Here is an 18,991-nt window from a genome sequence, read left to right as displayed (position 1 = left end):
TAATGTTGGCATCTTTCTCGGGTATTCAAACTCAAGCAAAGCTTATAGAGTTTATAATAAAAGAACTTTAGTTGTGGAAGAATCCATGCATGTTACGTTTGATGAATCTAACCCCTCCTCTGCGGAGAAATGAGTTGTTAATGATGATACAGATGGAGAGTTACAAGAAGAATCATCAAAAGAGAATCAAGAGCATACACCACAAGAAAATCAAAAGGATAGACAAGAAGAACAAACAAATATGGAGCTGGAGCAACAAGAAGGTAGTTCTCAAACACTCCCCAAGGAGTGGAGGTATGTTTCCTCTCATCCTAAGGATTTAATATTAGGTGATCCTTCAAGAGGTATCACAACTAGATCATCACTTAGAAACACATGTGAGCATGATGGGAGAATTGAAGTATCTTGGACTTCAAATCAAACAAAACAATGAGGGGATCTTCATCAACCAAGCTAAGTACGTCAAAGACTTGCTCAAGAGATTTGGTATTGATGAATCAAATACCAAGAATACTCCAATGAGTACAGCAATCAAGCTTGATAAAGATGAAAAAGATAAAGAGGTTGATATTAAAAAGTATCGAGATATGATCGGATCCTTACTTTACTTAACCGCAAGTAGACCCGATATCATGTTTAGTGTATGTTTGTGTGCAAGATTTCAATCATGTCCCAAGGAATCTCATTTGCTTGCTGTTAAAAGAATTTTTTGTTATTTGAGTGGAACCATAGATATTGGCATTTGGTATCCTAGAGGAACTCATATAGATTTAATTTATTATTCAGATGCCGATTTTGCTGGTCACAAGGTCGATAGGAAGAGTACTAGTGGAACTTGCCATTTTCTTGGTCATTCACTTGTTTCATGGTTTAGTAAGAAACAAAATTCGGTGGCACTCTCAACTACTGAGGCGGAATATATTGCCGCATGTAGTTGTTGTGCACAAGCACTTTCGATGAAACAAACACTTAGAGACTAAGGTATTAATCTTGAACAAATTCCTATCAAGTATGATAATACTAGCGCCATAAATCTTTCAAAGAATCCCATTCAACATTCTAGAACCAAGTATCTAGAGATTAGGCATCATTTCTTGAGAGATCATGTTCAAAAAGGTGATATTGCATTAGAATTTATCTCTACGGAAAAACAACTTGCCGATATTTTTACAAAACCCCTTTGCGAAGAACAATTTTCAAAAATTCGGCATGAACTTGGGATGATGAAATTTTCGCATTAACATCTCTATTTATGTTATTGAATCTATTAAAATCGTTTGCTTGATGATTATTAATGTTTATGAAGTGTTTGAGCAAGTTAGATATATGTGGTGTTTGATTTATTAATTTTTGAATGCTTATATGCTTCATGAATATATGCTTGTTGGATGGATTATTTGTTTGAATTAATCATCTTTTAGATGTTTAAAATCATGAATCATGCATTAAATTGGCTCTTGAGATGTTTCGGGATCACAAAATGGTCACGGAATTGACCGAAATTAGCCGAAAATCAACTTGAGTGTAGCTAGACAGCAACCAGGCGGCTAGCCGCTAGCCGCTTGGAAACTGTCCCCAACCCGAGAGCAAGCGGCTAGCCGCTTGGGTCTCGGGTTGGGCATATTTCTTTTGCTTCTTCTTCTTCCTTTCTTAATTTTCTGCACATGCTCTCTCTTTCACTCAAAACCATGAGCAACCCATCCATTTTTACTTCCATTTTCTTCCTTTTTCATCCATTTTCATGCCCAAATCAACCATTCAAACTAATACCCATGCATTTCATCTTCATTAAACCCTTCTCTATCATGATTTCTTCACTTGTTCTTCATCATTCCATCCTCATTCCATTCACGCGTGAATAGTGTTCACCATTTTCTTTCTCAAATTTCTTCATCTTTCACTCATTTTCTTGTTAAAATCAATCATCCAACTCATTATTCATCCATTACTCCTTCAATTTTCACTCTCAAAACAACATTTCATAAACTCTCCACATAAAACCCAAAATCAAAAATTCTTACTCTACCTGTTTCTCTCTCTTCATTTTCAAGCTTCATTTAGCCCATTTTTAATTCACTCTACATCATAAATTAGCTTCATTCATCTCTAGGATTAATTTTCTTGCCTCAAACAAATCCATTTCACTAATTTTCTTGCCTCAAACAAATCCATTTCACTCAATTTTTGTTAAACCCGAAATTGCATTTTTAAGCTCTTTTTTTCTTCCAACAATGGCGGGTGGTGACAAGTCCAAGGGAAAACACGTGACCAAGAAGCGTAAGGATGATCATGGAGATTATTCGGACTTTATGTTGATTCATTTTCCACGACTCCAACTTCGAAAACATTTTCTCGACAATTTCAAGACAAGGTCGGTCATTACTCCTTATTTTGTCAATCTCAGTAATATGGAGAATTTAGAAATTTGTGATAAATCTCTTAAAGATTTACTTATTGCTATGGGATGGAAGAATGTGTTGGTCGTTAATGATCCGTACTATGAAAATTTAGTCAAGGTTTTCTATTCGAATATGGATACCGAATTGTCAAATAGAATTGTTACTAATGTTGGGAGAGTTCACATTGAATTTGATGTTGCTTTGCTAAATTCTATCCTTGGCACTCCAAATGAGGGATTGGAAATATATAGTGCTAGAGCCAAAATCAAACAACCTTGGTTTTCCCTTGAAAATGCCGTTCGAAAAATTTGTCGATGACATGATTTGTCCACTGTGTTCTGTAACTCACCTTTGAAATCTCAAGCCTTACCTCTTCAAACTCGAATCCTTCATTATGTTCTTCATCATGTGATTACTCCTAGGGCCGGTCATGCGGATGAAGTTAGTCGTTTAGATGTAGCCATTTTGGACTGCATTCTAGAGGAGAGGGTGCTAAATATTGGGTATATTATCCTTCATCACATGCTTAGTACTCCCAACTTAGCCAAAAGATCCCTTCCATATGCAGCATTATTACCCGAATTCTAGAGTATTTTCGTGTCCTTATAACCGAGCCAATCTCCTTGAATTCAATGGAATTAAGCGATGAATCAATTGCTAATTTGGGTTATTATTAGAGCGATGATCAATGGCGTAAAGATAACAGAAACAAAATGGTTGGGGACATTGCTCCTAGAGATCATCGTTTCTTTAAAGATGTCCGTCTCCCACACTTGTTTCCCGATCTTAGTGCTCCATATCTCTCACATCCTCCACCTTCCGAGGGCCCTTCCCACTCTACTTCAGCTGCCTCTAAGGATCCGTTGCAGCAGCTGTTAACTAAAGTGGATTCACTTTCTGAGCGGCAAGACAAACTTCAGTCTATGCTTGAAGCTTTTCAACTTCAGTCCATTTCCGAGCGAGAGCGTCTCTTTGCTCAACAACAACAGCTTCTTGATGGCCACCATCAACTTTTTGCAGCTCTTGGATTTCCACCACCATCCTCTTCATTACATCCACTATCTCCTTAGCACTCTATTTTTTTTTTATTTGTCACTCTGCACTACATTTCTTCATGCATTGTTGTTTTTTCATTTCCGGATGACATCTTGTTATTTGATATTTGGATATGTTGTTTTTAATTTGTGGATTAAGGATGTTTGTTATTTGATCTTCGGATATGTTATATTTGGATAATGTTTTCGGATTCCTGGAATATTATAACTCTTTGGTTAATTATATGCTTAATTCTTATGTGTTGCTTGATGACTTGGTGGAGTTGTTGGTTTATGTTACTTGTTTAAGCTTATATGGAAGTGTTTTTAACCACATTGTGTATTTGAGGATTTGTTCATTTTTAAGGGGAGACTCCGCCGAAATTTTTGCTCGCCCAAAATTGGTAATATCTTCATTGAATTATTTTTGGTGATCTTGTTTCAAATTGCATATATCTATTTTTTACAGTGGAAAATAAATATGATAAGTTTTTGATAATGTCATTTTGGTTAAATTTTTCGGTCTTAGCATACATTTCTAGTAATTTTGATGATGAAGGGGGAGGAGTCATGTATTTTGAATTTTGAATGTTATTTTGAATTTTGAATAGAAAGACATGTAATACATATTTTGTATTTCAAGTATTTATGCATGGTTTTTAAATATTAAGGGGAAGCTTTCAAATTATCTAAATCAAATATTCAGGAGGAGTTTTTGTTTTGAATTTGATTTATAAATTGAAGTCATGTATGCCATGTATTGAAGGGGAGTTTAATGTCAAAATACATGAGATGTTTGTCATCATCAAAAGGGGGGAGATTGTTAGCCTAAAAGGCTATACATAATGTAATTTTGATGCTAACAAACATGTGTATTAAGTAATTTAATAAATATTGTATTTCACATTTTCACTAGTTTTTTAAGGATAATATTTATGCAAGTGAATCAAGTGAAATCAAGATTGAAGACACTCAACGGACAACGGCAACATCAAGAATATAGTTTAGAGCTCAATGAACAAATTAATGCGATAAATTCTTGTAAAACTGGTTTGATTTAATTTATGCATGATTTAGCATTTGAGAAGCTCAAGAGATTAATTTAATTAAATACTTTTCATAAACTAAAGGTTTTATTTTTATAAAGTAAAGTATTTTGTGGATTTAAGTAATTTGGACTTAAATGCTAAGATTTGAAATCTTTGATTTTAATAAGTATTAAATTTCAGAGTTGGACGTTTTTACAAACATTTGAAATGTTTTGGGGCATACTATAATTTATGAATATTTTGGACTAAAGTGAAAGATTTTGAGAACTTTGAAAAATATGGGTAAAAGGACCTTTGTGCGAAATAACAAAATCTTTGGGGTCATATCATAATTTTAGAAAGTTTGAGAAAGACAACTATTCTTAGGAAGTTCTGAAATTGGACCTATTTATAAAGTTTTATGATGTTTTGGGCTATAGTATAATTATAGATAGTTTTGGGCCAATGTGTAATTTTAGTTAATAGTATTACTGTAGCAAATTTCAAAAATAACGGTAATATCACTGTTCCTGAGCGGCTAGCCGGATAATCAAGCAGCTAACCGCTTGGGCGCGAGAATTTACCAATAACGGCTAGTTTTTTGACTTTCACTATAAAAACTCAACTCAAACTTCATTCTAATGATCAATGCAAGCAAATATAAGATCATATAACATATATTGAGCTTCTAAAATGCAAATCATCATTGATTGAATCATTATTGAGCTATTGGTTGCATATCCACTCTTAAAGAGAGTTTTTGTTGTAATTTTCATTTCTTATCAAATTGTGAGTGTGTAAGTGTGAGAAACACTTACGGTGAAGAGATTGGGGAGATAATCTCTTGGTTGTAAAGGTTCATTGACACCTTGGAAGTCAATTCTAAAAACTTGAAGCCTTGGGAGGCTTGGATAGTGAAATCCTCGAGCTTGGTTGGCTTGGAGGTGTGGACGTAGGCGGGGATTGCCGAATCACGTAAAAATCCACATGTTTATTTTTCTCTTCCCTTGCTCTTTTATGTTTACGCTTGTTTGAATTTATTGTTCTCTATTTCATTAAAGCGTTAAATTGATTTATTGTACGAATCGTATTGCATTATTTTTAAAAACCCAATTCACCCCCCTCTTGGGTTGCGTTACTTGCATCTCACATAAGGCGTTAGGGGCACCCCATTTGGCCTACCACACAAAAATATTAAAGAAAGCAAATAGCAGCAACAGACTAAAGGTTAAGACACTGTCCTTTAGTAATATTTTCGTAGCATTGCAGCATTCCAGGGGTGCCTCACGATTGTCTCATCCATGTGGAGTAGCCTGTATGCACCTGACCCAATGGGTTTGTCGATGTGGTAAGGTCCTTCCCAATTTGCCCCAAAAGTGCCTTTGCAGGGTACCCTAATGTTCTGAGTTACCCTTCTCAAGACCAAGTCTCCTTTCTTGAAGGATCGAGGGCGTACCCTTTTTTCATATAGACCCAAAATGCGATGCTAATATATGGTTGTCCTCAATTCTGCTCTAGCCCTTTTTTCAGCCACCAAATCAAGGTTGGAAGCAATCAAGGAGGTGTTCTCGGCCTCATCAAAGTATTCAACCCTGTGAGAGGGTACCCCGATTTTCGCTGGAATCACTGCGTCAACACCGAATGCGAGGGAAAAAGAAGTCTCCCAGGTGGAAGTGTTTTGAGTAGTCCGGTAGGCCCACAGAACCCCAGGTACCTCGTCTACCTATGCTCCATTTCTTTCTTCTAGCTTCTTCTTCAGGATACCTTTGATAATCTTGTTAACGGCTTCGACTTGCCCATTAGATTGGGGATGGGCAGGTGTAGCAAATTGGTTGGCTATCCCAAGCTTCGAACAAAAACTTCAAAATTTTTCATATCGAATTGCTTGTCGTTATCACTAACAATTGCATAGGGGATCCCAAATCTGCAATGAGGTTCTTCCAAATGAATTCCGTGGTTTTTCTTTCTGTGATGCTTGTTAGTGGCTCTGCTTCCGCCCACTTTGTGAAATAATCTACCGCCATGATTGCATATTTTGCTTGCCCCTTCCCAGTAAGTAACGGCCAATGAGGTCCACTCCCCATATAGCGAAGGGCCAAGGGAAAGGTATAACGGTTAGCTTCTCTGGGGGTAGGTGGGGTACCCTGGCGAACCTTTGGCATTTGTCACAGCTTCGTACCATATTCTTGGCATCTTCCCGCATGGTAGGCCAGTAGTACCTCTGATGGAGAGCTTTTTGCGCCAGTGATTGTGCTCCATAGTGATTGCCACAAATCCCCTCATGTATCTCCCTCATGACACACTCAGCCTCGTCACTTCCCAAGCATTTAAGGTTAGGAAGAGTGAACTCTCTTCTGTATAGGGTATCCTGGATCAGGCAGTACCGCGCGGCTTTATACTTTAGTCTTCTTACTTCGCTTTTATCTGAGGGGAGGTCTCTGTACTTGAAGTACCTTATGATAGGCTCCATCCAAAGTACCTCGTTAGACAGTGATCCTATTTCCAACGGCTCTAGGAGATCAATGCTGGGGGAGGGTATGTATTCTGTTGTGATGGGGCCAGCTGACTGAGCTGCACTAAGGGACACCATTTTTGCCAGGGTGTCGGCTTCGCTGTTCTCCAGTTGGGGTACCCTTTCCACCTTAACCTCGCAAAATTGGGACATCAATTCTCTGGTTTTTCCGAGGTACCCCTTCATGTTTTCCTTTTTCGCTTGCTGTGACAAATGTTTTGATAGCATCCATGTACAACAAATTGATTTTGATACAGTTTTGTATTTAGAAAATAAGCTCCCTTGAGATAACTTTCTCTGTCTCTTTTTGTTAATGCTTTTGACATGTGGGTTATGGCTTTTGCTTCGTTTAAGTGTTATTTCATCTCAAACAGGAATTTTAGATGCCCTGCCAATAAAGCATTGTCACTTGGTGAAGTCGCTCGAAGACTAGAAGGGTGTTGCCCAACACTAGAATGTATTGCCTACATAAAAACAATCTAGCAAAATCGCATCTTAGATGCCATGCAATTAAAGCATTGTCACATGGTGATCTCACTCAATATTAGAAGGTTATTGCCGACTAGAGCAATTTAGTTGCGTATACTTTCATTTCACCATACATGCTAAACAAGTTATCCCCAAACAAGATAAACCACTCAGTAAGCTAAATAAACAAAACCCCATCAATTTTACATACTCCGAAAGTCAAGCATAGTAATTAGATTGCTGGTCCCCTTTAATAATGATAACTTCTTGGGCGGCCGGGACTTTCATGGCGAGGTAGTGCATGGATACCACCGCTTTAGTTGCTACTAAGAACGGCCTACCCAATATAATATTGTAGGCACCTGGGTGATCTACAATAAGAAAATCAATCATATGAACAACACGGTGAGGTACCTTACCAAGTGTAACGGGCAACGTAATGATGCCCTTTGGTATAACCATATCTCCGGCGAACCCAATAAGAGGAGTAGCATAGGGGGTGATCTTTGGCGACTCAATCAATACTTGATCTAAGGCGCTTTTGAAAATGATGTCAACGGAGCTACTAGTATCTACAAGAGTTCTTGCTACCTTACCGGTGGCAACCTTCAACGTAATTACTAAGGCATCGTCATGGGGGTACGAGATACCCTCCGCATCTTTTTCTATAAAAAGGATAGGCGGGGGATAGTGGGGTACCTTCGGTGCACCCTATTCATTAAGGTTGACTTCTCTGCCATTATTGGTGGTTATCGACAACGATCTACCATAGCCTTTGATAGCCCTCCTAGATTGGCCCGCTAAAGTCGGTCCGCCCATGATCATTTGGACATATATGCCTTTCTTATGTCCCAGGGGTACCTCTCGTTCAGGACTGCCATCAGCTACCCGCTTGCCCTTATCTTGCTCCGCGGATTTCTGAGCTTCTCTCATGCCAACAACAAATTCTTTGAGGTACCCGCTAAGAATCAAAGATTCAATTTCCTCTCGCAAGGTAAAACACTCGGTTGTGCTGTGACCGAAGTCCTCATGGAACTCACAATACTTCAGGCTATGCTTTATATTAGGGTACTTCTTCATTGGCTTAGGAGGACGAAGGAGGCCACTATCCCGAATATGGTAGAAGATCTGCTTTAGGGATCGATTCAGTGGATGGTAAGATTTGTACCGAGGCCTCGGTGGTGGCTCTCGCGGATCCGGTGGTGGCGATCTTGGAGGTTGGGGTACCCTCGGGGTACCCTGAGCGTTATACCCTCGTCTCCGCGGGGCAGCCCGTGGAGGGCTCCGTGCTCGGGGTACCTGCGGTATTAGGGCCTCCATCCTCTTAGGCTTCTCCTTGTTCTTTGTAACATCGGCTTTATCTTCTTGGCGCATCAATTGGCATTTCTCTTCCATCTCCACCTACTGCAATGCCTGGGAACGGGCTTCCCCATATGAAAGTGGGCGCTTCTTTTGAAAAGAACGACATAACTTGCCCAACCGTAAATGTTTTTCAAAATGGGTCAATGTGTATTGGTTTCCAAATGCTCCGGTTCGCAGCACCTCTTGGTGGAAACGACTTACATACTCCGCCAAAGGCTCGGCTTCCCCTTACTTGATAAAGGCAAGTTTGGAGGCTACTCTATCTTGAGTGGAAGCGTAGGAAAACTCTTTAGTAAATTTGGATAACAATTGGTGTAGGAAAAATATGCTACCCGCTTTCAAAGAGCGAAACCATGACTTCGCGGGGCCCGTGAGTGTGCGTGTAAACATCCTACACATGGCGCTCTCATCTACACCCTTGATAAGCATTTGATTGTGGTATAGCTCAGCATGCTCCGAGGGATCAGTGGTACCCGAGTATTGGGGTATCTGAGGCATGGCGACCGCCTCGTGAGTGTGTGTGTAAACATCCTACACATGGCGCTCTCATCTACACCCTTGATAAGCATTTGGTCGCGGTATAGCTCAGCATGCTCCGAGGGATCAGTGGTACCCGAGTATTGGGGTATTTGAGGCATGGCGAACGCCTCGGGGAGAGTTGTCGTCCGAATCTCCATAGTGAATGGCGATTGGTAGGTCATTGGCGTTGGAGCAGTTGTGATGTTTTACTTCTCGGAGAGGAGCTTCACTTGGGCTTCCAGGTTCTCCATTTTTACACAAGTTCGAGGGGTACCCGATGATGTCGCCGCCATTTGAGAAGCTTTTTTGGCATTTAACTTCTCACGGAGATCCTCGTGGGTACGCTTTGCACGCCTCGTACCCTAGCTGCTGCGAGAATTGCAAGAGGCGGTGGAACGGTTGTCTCGGGAGCCCACAGTTTGAAACTTAGAACGGGTACTCGATGGCCTATGCTTTGGCTTGCTGGTCTCGGGTACCTCTCTTCTGACCATAGCTTGGTCGTCCGTTTGAGGTGGTGGAGCATCTAGCGTCACTGGTGGAAGTGAACTTTTGGGTGCCCGAGATCCAACCGCCCTAAGTATTGCGTGGGCAAGATCCTCGAAACGTTTGTGAGAAATAGGTTTCTCATCTTGGCGAACACACGTCGATTGCTTGATACCCTTGCCCTTGCTGATGCGAGCTACCCTTCTTGCGGGATCACTACCTTCACTGCTGGCGTCATCCCTCATCCTTGTAAGATCCGCCATTAAACCTTCGGGAGGTACGTCGGGTGCCATGTATTGGAGTACACACAACTAGTTTGGTAAACGTGGTGGAGGCTTTTTGTGCGCCTCCCCACAGACGGCGCCAATTGTTTTCAACAGATTTTGGGGTAGGAAAAGCTAAAATCTATCTTGAACAATGAATTTGTATTTTTAGGGGAGACGGGGTACCTCACTAGTTTGTTGTGCGCGGTGTGGTGTATCTGAAATTCGGGGGAAGTGAGAAGGGGAGAGAGAGTGGTAACAATGGTGAAACGACAGAACCAAGAGAGATGTCCTTCAAAATAAGCTTCAGGCCTGCAAAACAGTGAAATAGAGGTTAGAGGTGAAGCTGGGGTACCCCGGTATTCACACTCTGACACTCAATTTAGCAAACTCAAGTTTTTATGGTAAAGAGAGCTGGGCCGTTATGTGCATGTTCGCGGCGTATCTCATCCTTTGGAAACGTGGCGCACGCTGGAGAGTGGTCCAGGGTACCTGCAGTAGCTGTCGGGTAGGCGGCTGAGGACCACTGTCCTTGGGACAGTGTCCTTCACTTTTTGCAGAGGTAGCAGGCGGCTGTCCCCCCTTTTTGGTACGACGTTCTTGATTCCTAATTCTGACAAAATCGAATAATATCTTTTCAAAGATGGAGACGTTTCTCACGGCGGATATTTTCGAAGGATTCTCTTGCATCTGATCTGCCGAGTACCTCGAGTTACGTGAGGTACCTCAATTTATTTGGAGTACCCCTAATTGTGCGGGGTACCTCTATTTGCATGGGGTACCTCTAATAAATTGAGGTAAAAGAAACTCATTGTATGAGTGACACGTGGTGATGTGTCTGGACCGGGGATACCTTGCTTAGTTTCTTCCCTTGACTAAACTTTGTGTACTGTCGAGCTAAAAAATCTTCTCTTTGTCTTTTCCGTTTCCCGCCACCTTTTTTTTTTTTTACTCAACTGCTGATAAGTACGAACAGTTGTCTTTATGTCTCTCCCATGTTTTCATGGGAAATGGCAGCCTTTTGACACAATTTGAATTTTAAAAATATCAATCTCACACAAACATCCCTTACCTCCTTTCTTGTGCAGTGTGTTCTGTCAGGTTGAATTAAAAATCCCTGACGTGAATGTCAATTTCCTCTCATTTATTTTGAAAATCCCCAAACGATCTTCCAAAAGTTTATTATCTCCAATGGCCTTCTTCTTTTAAAATTTCTCACAGGTAAAAATTTCTTCTTTACTCTTTTTTTTTAGCCTGGTCATCTTCCCTAGGCATATTCTATCTCTTCACTTCCCTTTTTTTTTATTTCATTCTTCTTCCCGTGTTTTCTCTCTTCTCTTTTCTTTCTTCTTCTTCTTTCTTTCCCTCTCTCGGCCGACGATCTCATCTCGTGGTTTCTGGCGTGGGTCTCAGTTGCTGCAGCGGCGGTTTTGGCTCCAGATCTGGTTGGTTCAAGGCGGTTTTTCGGTAGCTCACGGCGAGATCCGACCCGGCGGCAGACACGGTAACCCCCCACCATTGTGTCTTCATTTTATCCTTGCTTTTTCTCTCTTCTTTCTCATTTTCTTCTCTCTTTTCTTTTTCTCTTTTGTTTTGGCCGGCGTTTTCCTTGGCGATTTCCGGCGTCGGTTTGGTGGCTGCAGCCGCAGCAGTCGGCATCGATTCGGTGGCTGCAGTCGCTGCAGCTGGCGTCGTTTCAATGGCTGCAGTCCCCCCCATCCGTGTTGTCTTCTCCGTTCTTTATTCTCTTTTCTTTTTTTTTTTAATTTTCGGCAGCGTTCTCCCTTGGTGGTTTCCAGCTTCCTTCTCGCGATCTCCGGCGTCGGTTCTTGGTGGTTGCAGCCATGACAGCCGATGTCGGTTGCTGCAGCTTCTTCGTTCTTCATTATTATTATTTTTTTTATATTTATAAATAAAATAAATTGGCTAATTTCATTTGTGCTTGAATAAATAAAATAAATTTGCAGCTTCTTCGTTCTTCACATCACTGGGTTTTATATTTGCATATTCTTACTTACTGTTTTTAGTTGCCTGCAGCTTTATCTCCTCACGATTACCAATCCCGATCTGTCAAGTTGGTAAATCACAGGTATCCTTCCTCGTTTCTCCTCCTTTGGCGCATTTACAAGACACTATTTTGCATACTCTGAGAAAAATTTGTTTGTTTGTTTTTTTTTTTTTGTTGGTGTTTGCATTTGATGGTTGATGTATGGTGGGTGGTGTATGGTATGAAAATATTGTTGGGGGAATTGTGGCTTCATGGTTATGTTATTGGGGGAAAGTAAATGGGCAAGAAACATACGGGGCTAGTGAGGAAGCGTCATGCAGTTGGGGCTAGTGAGGAAGCGTCATGCAGTTGGGGCTAGTAGGGTTGACAGCCCTCCTGCGGGTTCTCCTTCCCACATCTCCATTAGCGAGGGGGATAGATCTCCCCCTAGTACCTCTGGGAGTTGTAACTCTCACTCTGAGCTCCCTCCCCCTAGGAGTACTCCTCGTGTCATCCCACGCTTTCCCAGTAAACGGCCGACCCCTCATCCTAAAAAAAAGGTAGGTCATCCAAGCCCAAGGTTCCAGCTCGTTCCTCAGGCCAGCCTCCCAAGTCTCCCTCTGCCACACCTTTAAAATCTGGCAACCTTTATTCCCTAGGCACTAGGAGAGCTACTTTGGGGGACTTAGAACAAATTAGAGCCAAATACAATATTCCTCCCTCTGTCCAGCTTAGAGTACCCCATATGGATGAACGACCTGAGTGTCCGAAGTCTGACGGGATTGCTCTCCACATTGACCTCTTCCAACAAGGAGGTTTCGCACTTGGCTCGCTGTTTCTACTATTCTGCCGAAAATGTTACCTCTGAGGTCGCTGAAGAGACAGACAAGATGAGTTTGAGCCAGCGCTATGGTCAAGCACTCAAGGCTACCCAAGAGGTAGGCTTTCCCGGGGTACCCCGGGTGTACCCTTCATTTTTTACTTATTTAATCCTATTGCCATACACATATATTTGACATGTCTTCTATGACCTGCAGGCATCTTTTCTCCTTAGCTATTGCCTTCTAGACCTCGACTCCCTTGTTGCTGCCCAATCAGAGGTCGACAAGTTAAGGGGTGAGCTCTAAAGTCGTCAGTCTCGCGAGGATCAGCTTGCTCGAGAAGTCAAAACTTTGCAAGAACGCATTACTGGCCTATCGGGAGAGAAAGCTCGAATGGAGAAGGACTGCGATGAGTTGAAGGCCACAAACGAGGATCTGTTATCCCGACAAAAGACGATGGCGGAGGATGCGTTATCACTTATCATGACGGAGGTGTGGAGCGTGGATCCGGAATTGGAGGTACCCCGTGTGCATAAATTCGTTAACAAGGCCACGATTCTGAAGACGATTGCGGAGAGGAAGAAGTTTTCCCATGCACGGTCGGGTACCCCTTCCGAGTCGCCTAGGGTACCCCGCGCGCTTCAGCCGTTGCCCGCCTCAAATGCCCCTACTTCGGCTGCTCATATTCTGGGTACCTCAGAGTCCTCTGCTGATCGCCCTCTGGAGACGGATGGTGGGGATGGCGTTCCATCCTTGGTGTAGCCTTTTCACTGTGCTCTTGTTTTTTGGATCTATCCACATTTTGCTATTTGGAACTTGTTTCTTTCTTTTTGGTTTCTTGGGATATTTTGTATTATTGGGACTTCTCTTTTGTTATGATACCATGCCACCAAGCCCTCTCGTACTTTGCATTCTTGTTATTATGCAAATGAATGCTTGGCTAAACTGTTATCTTGCAAATTTTCAGGGTACCTCTCATTTTTCTTTTTTTTTCTTTTTTAAAATGGGGTACCCTCGGTACCTTAACAAATATTCGACCTCAGGTGCCTGCTGGTTTATATAGATCGTCGAATTCGGTGCATGCCTTTCTCTACAACTATGGTGAATTTCCCACAAATAAGTAATCAAAACATCCTCGCGGCATCTCGATCAAAAATTGAAAGTGCGCAATTGGTCCAACCAATCAATTTCTTATTCTTTTGAAGTTCCCTCTAAATTTTTTGAATAGCTTACCCCCTACTTTGCTCAAGTAAGAGGACGAAGGTGTGGGTGTACTCATACCTAAGCTGAACCTCGTGGCACTAGGGTATGCCGGTTTTACTCCACCCTCGGGTCCTCTTTGACCCTCCCTCTCTTTGTTTAGGTAGTTTTGTCATGCTTCCGCAGAAAGGCTACCCCTAGGCTGTTCACTCCGTTGCCCATCTTGGCTTTGCATAGATCGTCACGATATAGACATATTAGGTACCATGGCTGGTCCTGTGATAGGTTAGTCATAATTGACAAGCGTATGGTGAGAATTGCATATAACCAGATGCGAGGGTATATTAATGGCGATAAATGAATATAATCCGCATTCTAAGATCGAAGTGGCGAAAAATAAAGAAAGAACCCACATCATATTTGTTGAGAAAGAAAATGCATTTATAGATAACGAAAGCGTTGATCAACACATCACTTAGGTTTGTTACCCTGAGGAGAACGGGAGACCGCAAGACCTCCTATCCTTTTCATTTGAAAATTAAATAAACTCTAAAGTTGCAACTGACCAACATAGTGTTAGCCTAAAATGCTATACATAATGTAATTTTGATGATAACAAACATGTGTATTAAGTAATTTAATAAATATTGTATTTCACATTTTCACTAGTTTTTTCAGTATAATATTTATACAAGTGAATCAAGTGAAATCAAGATTGAAGACACTTAACGGACAACGGCGACATCAAGTATATAATTTAGAGCTCAACGAACAAATTAGTGCGATAAATTCTTGTAAAGCTGGTATGATTTAATTGATGCATGATTTAGCATTTGAGAAGCTCAAGAGATTAATTTAATTAAATACTTTTAATAAACTAAAAGGTTTTATTTTTATAAAGTAAAGTATTTTGTGGATTTAAGTAATTTGGACTTAAATGCTAAGATTTGAAATCTTTGATTTTAATAAGTATTAAATTTCAGAGTTGGACGTTTTTACAAACATTTAAAATGTTTTGGGCCATACTATAATTTATGAATATTTTGGACTAAAGTGAAAGATTTTGAGAACTTTAAAAAATATGGGTAAAAGGACCTTTATGCGAAATAATAAAATCTTTGGGGCCGTATCATAATTTTAGAAAGTTTGGGAAAGACAACTATTTTTAAGAAGTTCTGAAATTGGACCTATTTGTAAAGTTTTATGATGTTTTGGGCCATAGTATAATTATAGAAAGTTTTAGGCCAAAGTGTAATTTTAGTTAACAATATTACTGTAGCAAAATTCAAAAATAACGGTAATATCACTGTTCCTGAGCGGCTAGCCGGATAATCAAGAGGCTAACCGCTTGGGCACGGGAATTTACCTATAACAGCTAGTTTTTGGGCTTTCACTATAAAAACTCAACTCAAACTTCATTCTAAGGATCAATGCAAGTAAATATAAGATCATACAACATATATTGAGCTTCCAAAACGCAAATCATCATTGATTGAATCATTATTGAGCTATTAGTTGCATATCCACTCTTAAAGAGAGTTTTTGTTGTAATTTTCATTTCTTATCAAATTGTGAGTGTGTAAGTGTGGGAAACACTTCAGATGAAGAGATTAGGGAGATAATCTCTTGGTTGTAAAGGTTCATTGACACCTTTGAAGTCAATTGTAAAAACTTGAAGCCTTGGGAGGCTTGGATAGTGAAATCATCGAGCTTGGTTGGCTTGGAGGCGTGGACGTAGGCGGGGATTGCAACCCAGAATGATTAAAAGATCCATGGCAACCCAAAATGATTCAACCTTTAGAGAAGGACAATCCACAACTAGGCCACCGTTCTTTGACGGAAATGACTACCTGTATTGAAAAACTAGGATGAGAATTTATTTACAAGCATTAGATTATGAAATTTGGGAAGTTGTATGTGATGGTCCATTTATGCCTTTGACTAAAAATGAAATTGGGGAAGACATTCCAAACCTTCACGTGAATGGAATGAATTGGAAAAGAGAAAAACTTCTCTAAATTCCAAAGCCATGAATGCCTTGTTTTGTGCACTCGATAAGAAAGAGTTTCATAGAGTGTCTAGTTGTGAAAGTGGTAATGAAATTTGGTACAAACTTGAAGTTATTTATGAAGACACGAATCAAGTGAAAGAGTCTAAAATTAGTAGGTACACTCGGCAATATGAATTGTTCTAAATGGAACAAAATGAGAGTGTGCATTCTATGTATACTAGATTTACGGACATAGTAAACACTCTAAGAGCCCTGGGAAAGACCTTTTCAAATAGCGAGAAAGTTAAGAAAATCATTAGGTCGTTACCTAAAGAATGGAGACAAAAAAGGACTGCCATTGAGGAAGCTAAAAATTTGAATATCTTACCTATTGATAATTTAATTGGTTCTCTTATTTCTTATGAGGAAGATTTGGCAGCTGAAAGAGGAAATGAGGAAAGGAAGAAAACCATTGCTCTCAAAGTCACCAAATATGAGAGTGACGAGGAAAGTGAGCCGGATGATGAGGAGTTGGCTATGCTAGCAAGGAGGTTCAAAAAAATTTTCAAGAAAACCGGTGACCGAAGAAAATTCAGAAATTTCAAAAACCAAAAGGAGAAGAAAGAGGTAATCATATGCTATGAATGCAAGAAGCCCGGCCATATAAGATCGGAATGCCCACTTCTCAACAAACTCAAGAAGAAAGCTATGGTTGCTACTTGGGATGATAGCGATGAAGATTCAAGTGACGAAGATGAGTCGCAAGAAGTATCAAACCTAGCAGTTATGGCACTAGGAGATGATGATGATCTCAATGAGGTAAGTGATCCAACCTATGATGAATTGTATGATGCTTTTAAAAAAATGCATGATGAGTTGATGAAAATTGGTAAAAAGAATGCATGCCTTAAAAAGAAATTGCTAGAATCTACAAATGAAAAGGATGCCATGCAAAAATGCAATAAGTCATTGAATGAGAAGATTAAAGGATTAGAATTAGAGAATAAAACCTTGCATAATAGAGTTGCATTATCAAATGAAAAATCTAGCACTTCACATGAGCATTTAGAGTCACATGTAGATGATTTGAAAAAGAAAAATAAAATGCTCAAGAAAAAGAATATTGAACTTAGTAATGTTGTTCTAAAATTTACAAATGGGCAAAAGATGTTGGATAACATGCTTAACTCCCAAAAATGTGTTTTTGATAAAGGAGGACTTGGGTATAAGCCTAACTTGAAGCAAAAGTATTATAAGAATTATTGTAATCAAAATGGTCACATGAAATATAGATGTCCCGTAAAAAGGAATGCATATAATGGTGTCAAATGTGTGTGGGTTCCAAAAGGAACCGTTGCTAACAATCAATGACCTAAAAAGGTTTGGGTACCTAAGACATAAGATTTTCTTTGCAGGGCTTGAAGAAAAAGAAAAATAAATGGTACTTGGATAGCAGATGTTCTAGGCATATGACCGGAAACTATGCATGATTCTCAAGTTTCACCAAAATCGAAAATGGTGGAAATGTATCATTTGGAGATAACTCAAAAGGAAAAATTCTCGGAATTGGAAATATTGGTAAAATTTCTTCAACTCTAATTGAAAATGTGTGTTTGGTTGAAAATTTGAAACACAATTTGATTAGCATTAGTCAACTATGTGACAAATGTTATAAAGTTGTTTTTGATAAATCAAGATGTGTTATTGAGAATGCATGTGATGAGAAAATTTTGTTTATGGGAAATAGATGTGGCAATGTTTACATGATTGATATAGAATGTGCATCTACTCATGATAAATGTTTTTCGGCATTGCATGATGATGGTTGGTTATGACATAAAAGACTAGGACATGCAAGCATAGATTTAATTTCAAAAATTTCGAAAAACGATTTAGTTAAAGGTCTTCCAAAAATTGGTTTTCAAAAGGATAGAATTTGTAAAGCATGTCAATTTGGAAAACAAATCAAAACCTCTTTCAAAAACAAGAATCATATCTTTACTTTAAAACCTCTTCAATTACTTCACATAGATTTGTTTGGACCCTCTAGATATGCTAGTTTAAGCGGTAAATTTTATGCATTTGTAATTATAGATGATTATTCTAGATACACATGGGTATTATTCTTAGCTAATAAGGTTGATGCCATTGATGCATTTAGAATTTTCTGTAAAAAGGTTCAAAATGAAAAGGGTTATTCTATTACTTGTATTAGAAGTGATCATGGTGGAGAGTTTGAAAATCGTGCATTTGAAAATTTTTGTAATGATTTTGGCATTGAGCATCAATTTTCATCACTTAGGACTCCACAACAAAATAGAGTTGTTGAGAGAAAGAATAGGTCTATTCAAGAAATGGCTAGGACCATGTTAAATGAAAATGCATTACCAAAATATTTTTGGGCCGAAGCCGTCAACACTGCTTGTTATGTTTTAAATCGAGTGTTGATTAGACCTCATCTTAATAAAACTCCCTATGAGCTTTGGAAAGATAGAAAACCCAATATTGGTTATTTCAAAGTTTTTGGATGCAAATGTTTTATTTTAAACACAAAAGATAATCTTGGTAAATTTGATCCAAAATCTGATGTTGGCATCTTTCTCGGGTATTCAAACTCAAGCAAAACTTATAGAGTTTATAATAAAAGAATTTTAGTTGTGGAAGAATCCATGCATGTTACGTTTGATGAATCTAACCCCTCCTCTACGGAGAAATGAGTTGTTAATGATGATACAGATGGAGAGTTACAAGAAGAATCATCAAAAGAGATTCAAGAGCATGCACCACAAGAAAATCAAGAGGATAGACAAGAAGAACAAACAAATATGGAGCTGGAGCAACAAGAAGGTAGTTCTCAAACACTCCCCAAGGAGTGGATGTATGTTTTCTCTCATCCTAAGGATTTAATATAAGGTGATCCTTCAA

At 39.6% G+C, this 18,991-nt stretch overlaps 1 protein-coding gene across 1 annotated transcript; it reads right to left on the bottom strand.

Moving 5' to 3' along the window:
• Nucleotides 1-7,660: 7,660 nt before the first annotated feature.
• LOC127901828 (uncharacterized) lies at nt 7,661-8,836 on the bottom strand. Its single transcript, XM_052439834.1, has 2 exons — nt 8,209-8,836; nt 7,661-8,106 (listed from the first exon to the last, which is right to left on the bottom strand). The coding sequence occupies exons 1-2, from the start codon at nt 8,834-8,836 to the stop codon at nt 7,661-7,663; spliced, it is 1,074 nt and encodes a 357-aa protein (XP_052295794.1).
• Nucleotides 8,837-18,991: the final 10,155 nt, after the last annotated feature.

The sequence above is a fragment of the Citrus sinensis genome, chromosome 4, assembly GCF_022201045.2.
Source record: "Citrus sinensis cultivar Valencia sweet orange chromosome 4, DVS_A1.0, whole genome shotgun sequence".
In the NCBI taxonomy this organism is placed as follows: Eukaryota; Viridiplantae; Streptophyta; class Magnoliopsida; order Sapindales; family Rutaceae; genus Citrus; species Citrus sinensis.
The sequence above is the reverse complement of the archived record's forward strand: the minus strand, read 5'-3'. Positions and strand labels throughout refer to the sequence as shown.

Excerpts from the sequence above, each read along its gene's own strand:
- LOC127901828 (XM_052439834.1), bottom strand. The coding sequence starts at position 8,836 with ATGGAAGAGAAATGCCAATTGATGCGCCAAGAAGATAAAGCCGATGTT. Across the intron at positions 8,107-8,208 it reads GAGGGCTATCAAAGGCTATG|AAAAAGATGCGGAGGGTATC; the intron begins GTAGATCGTTGT and ends TCCTTTTTATAG.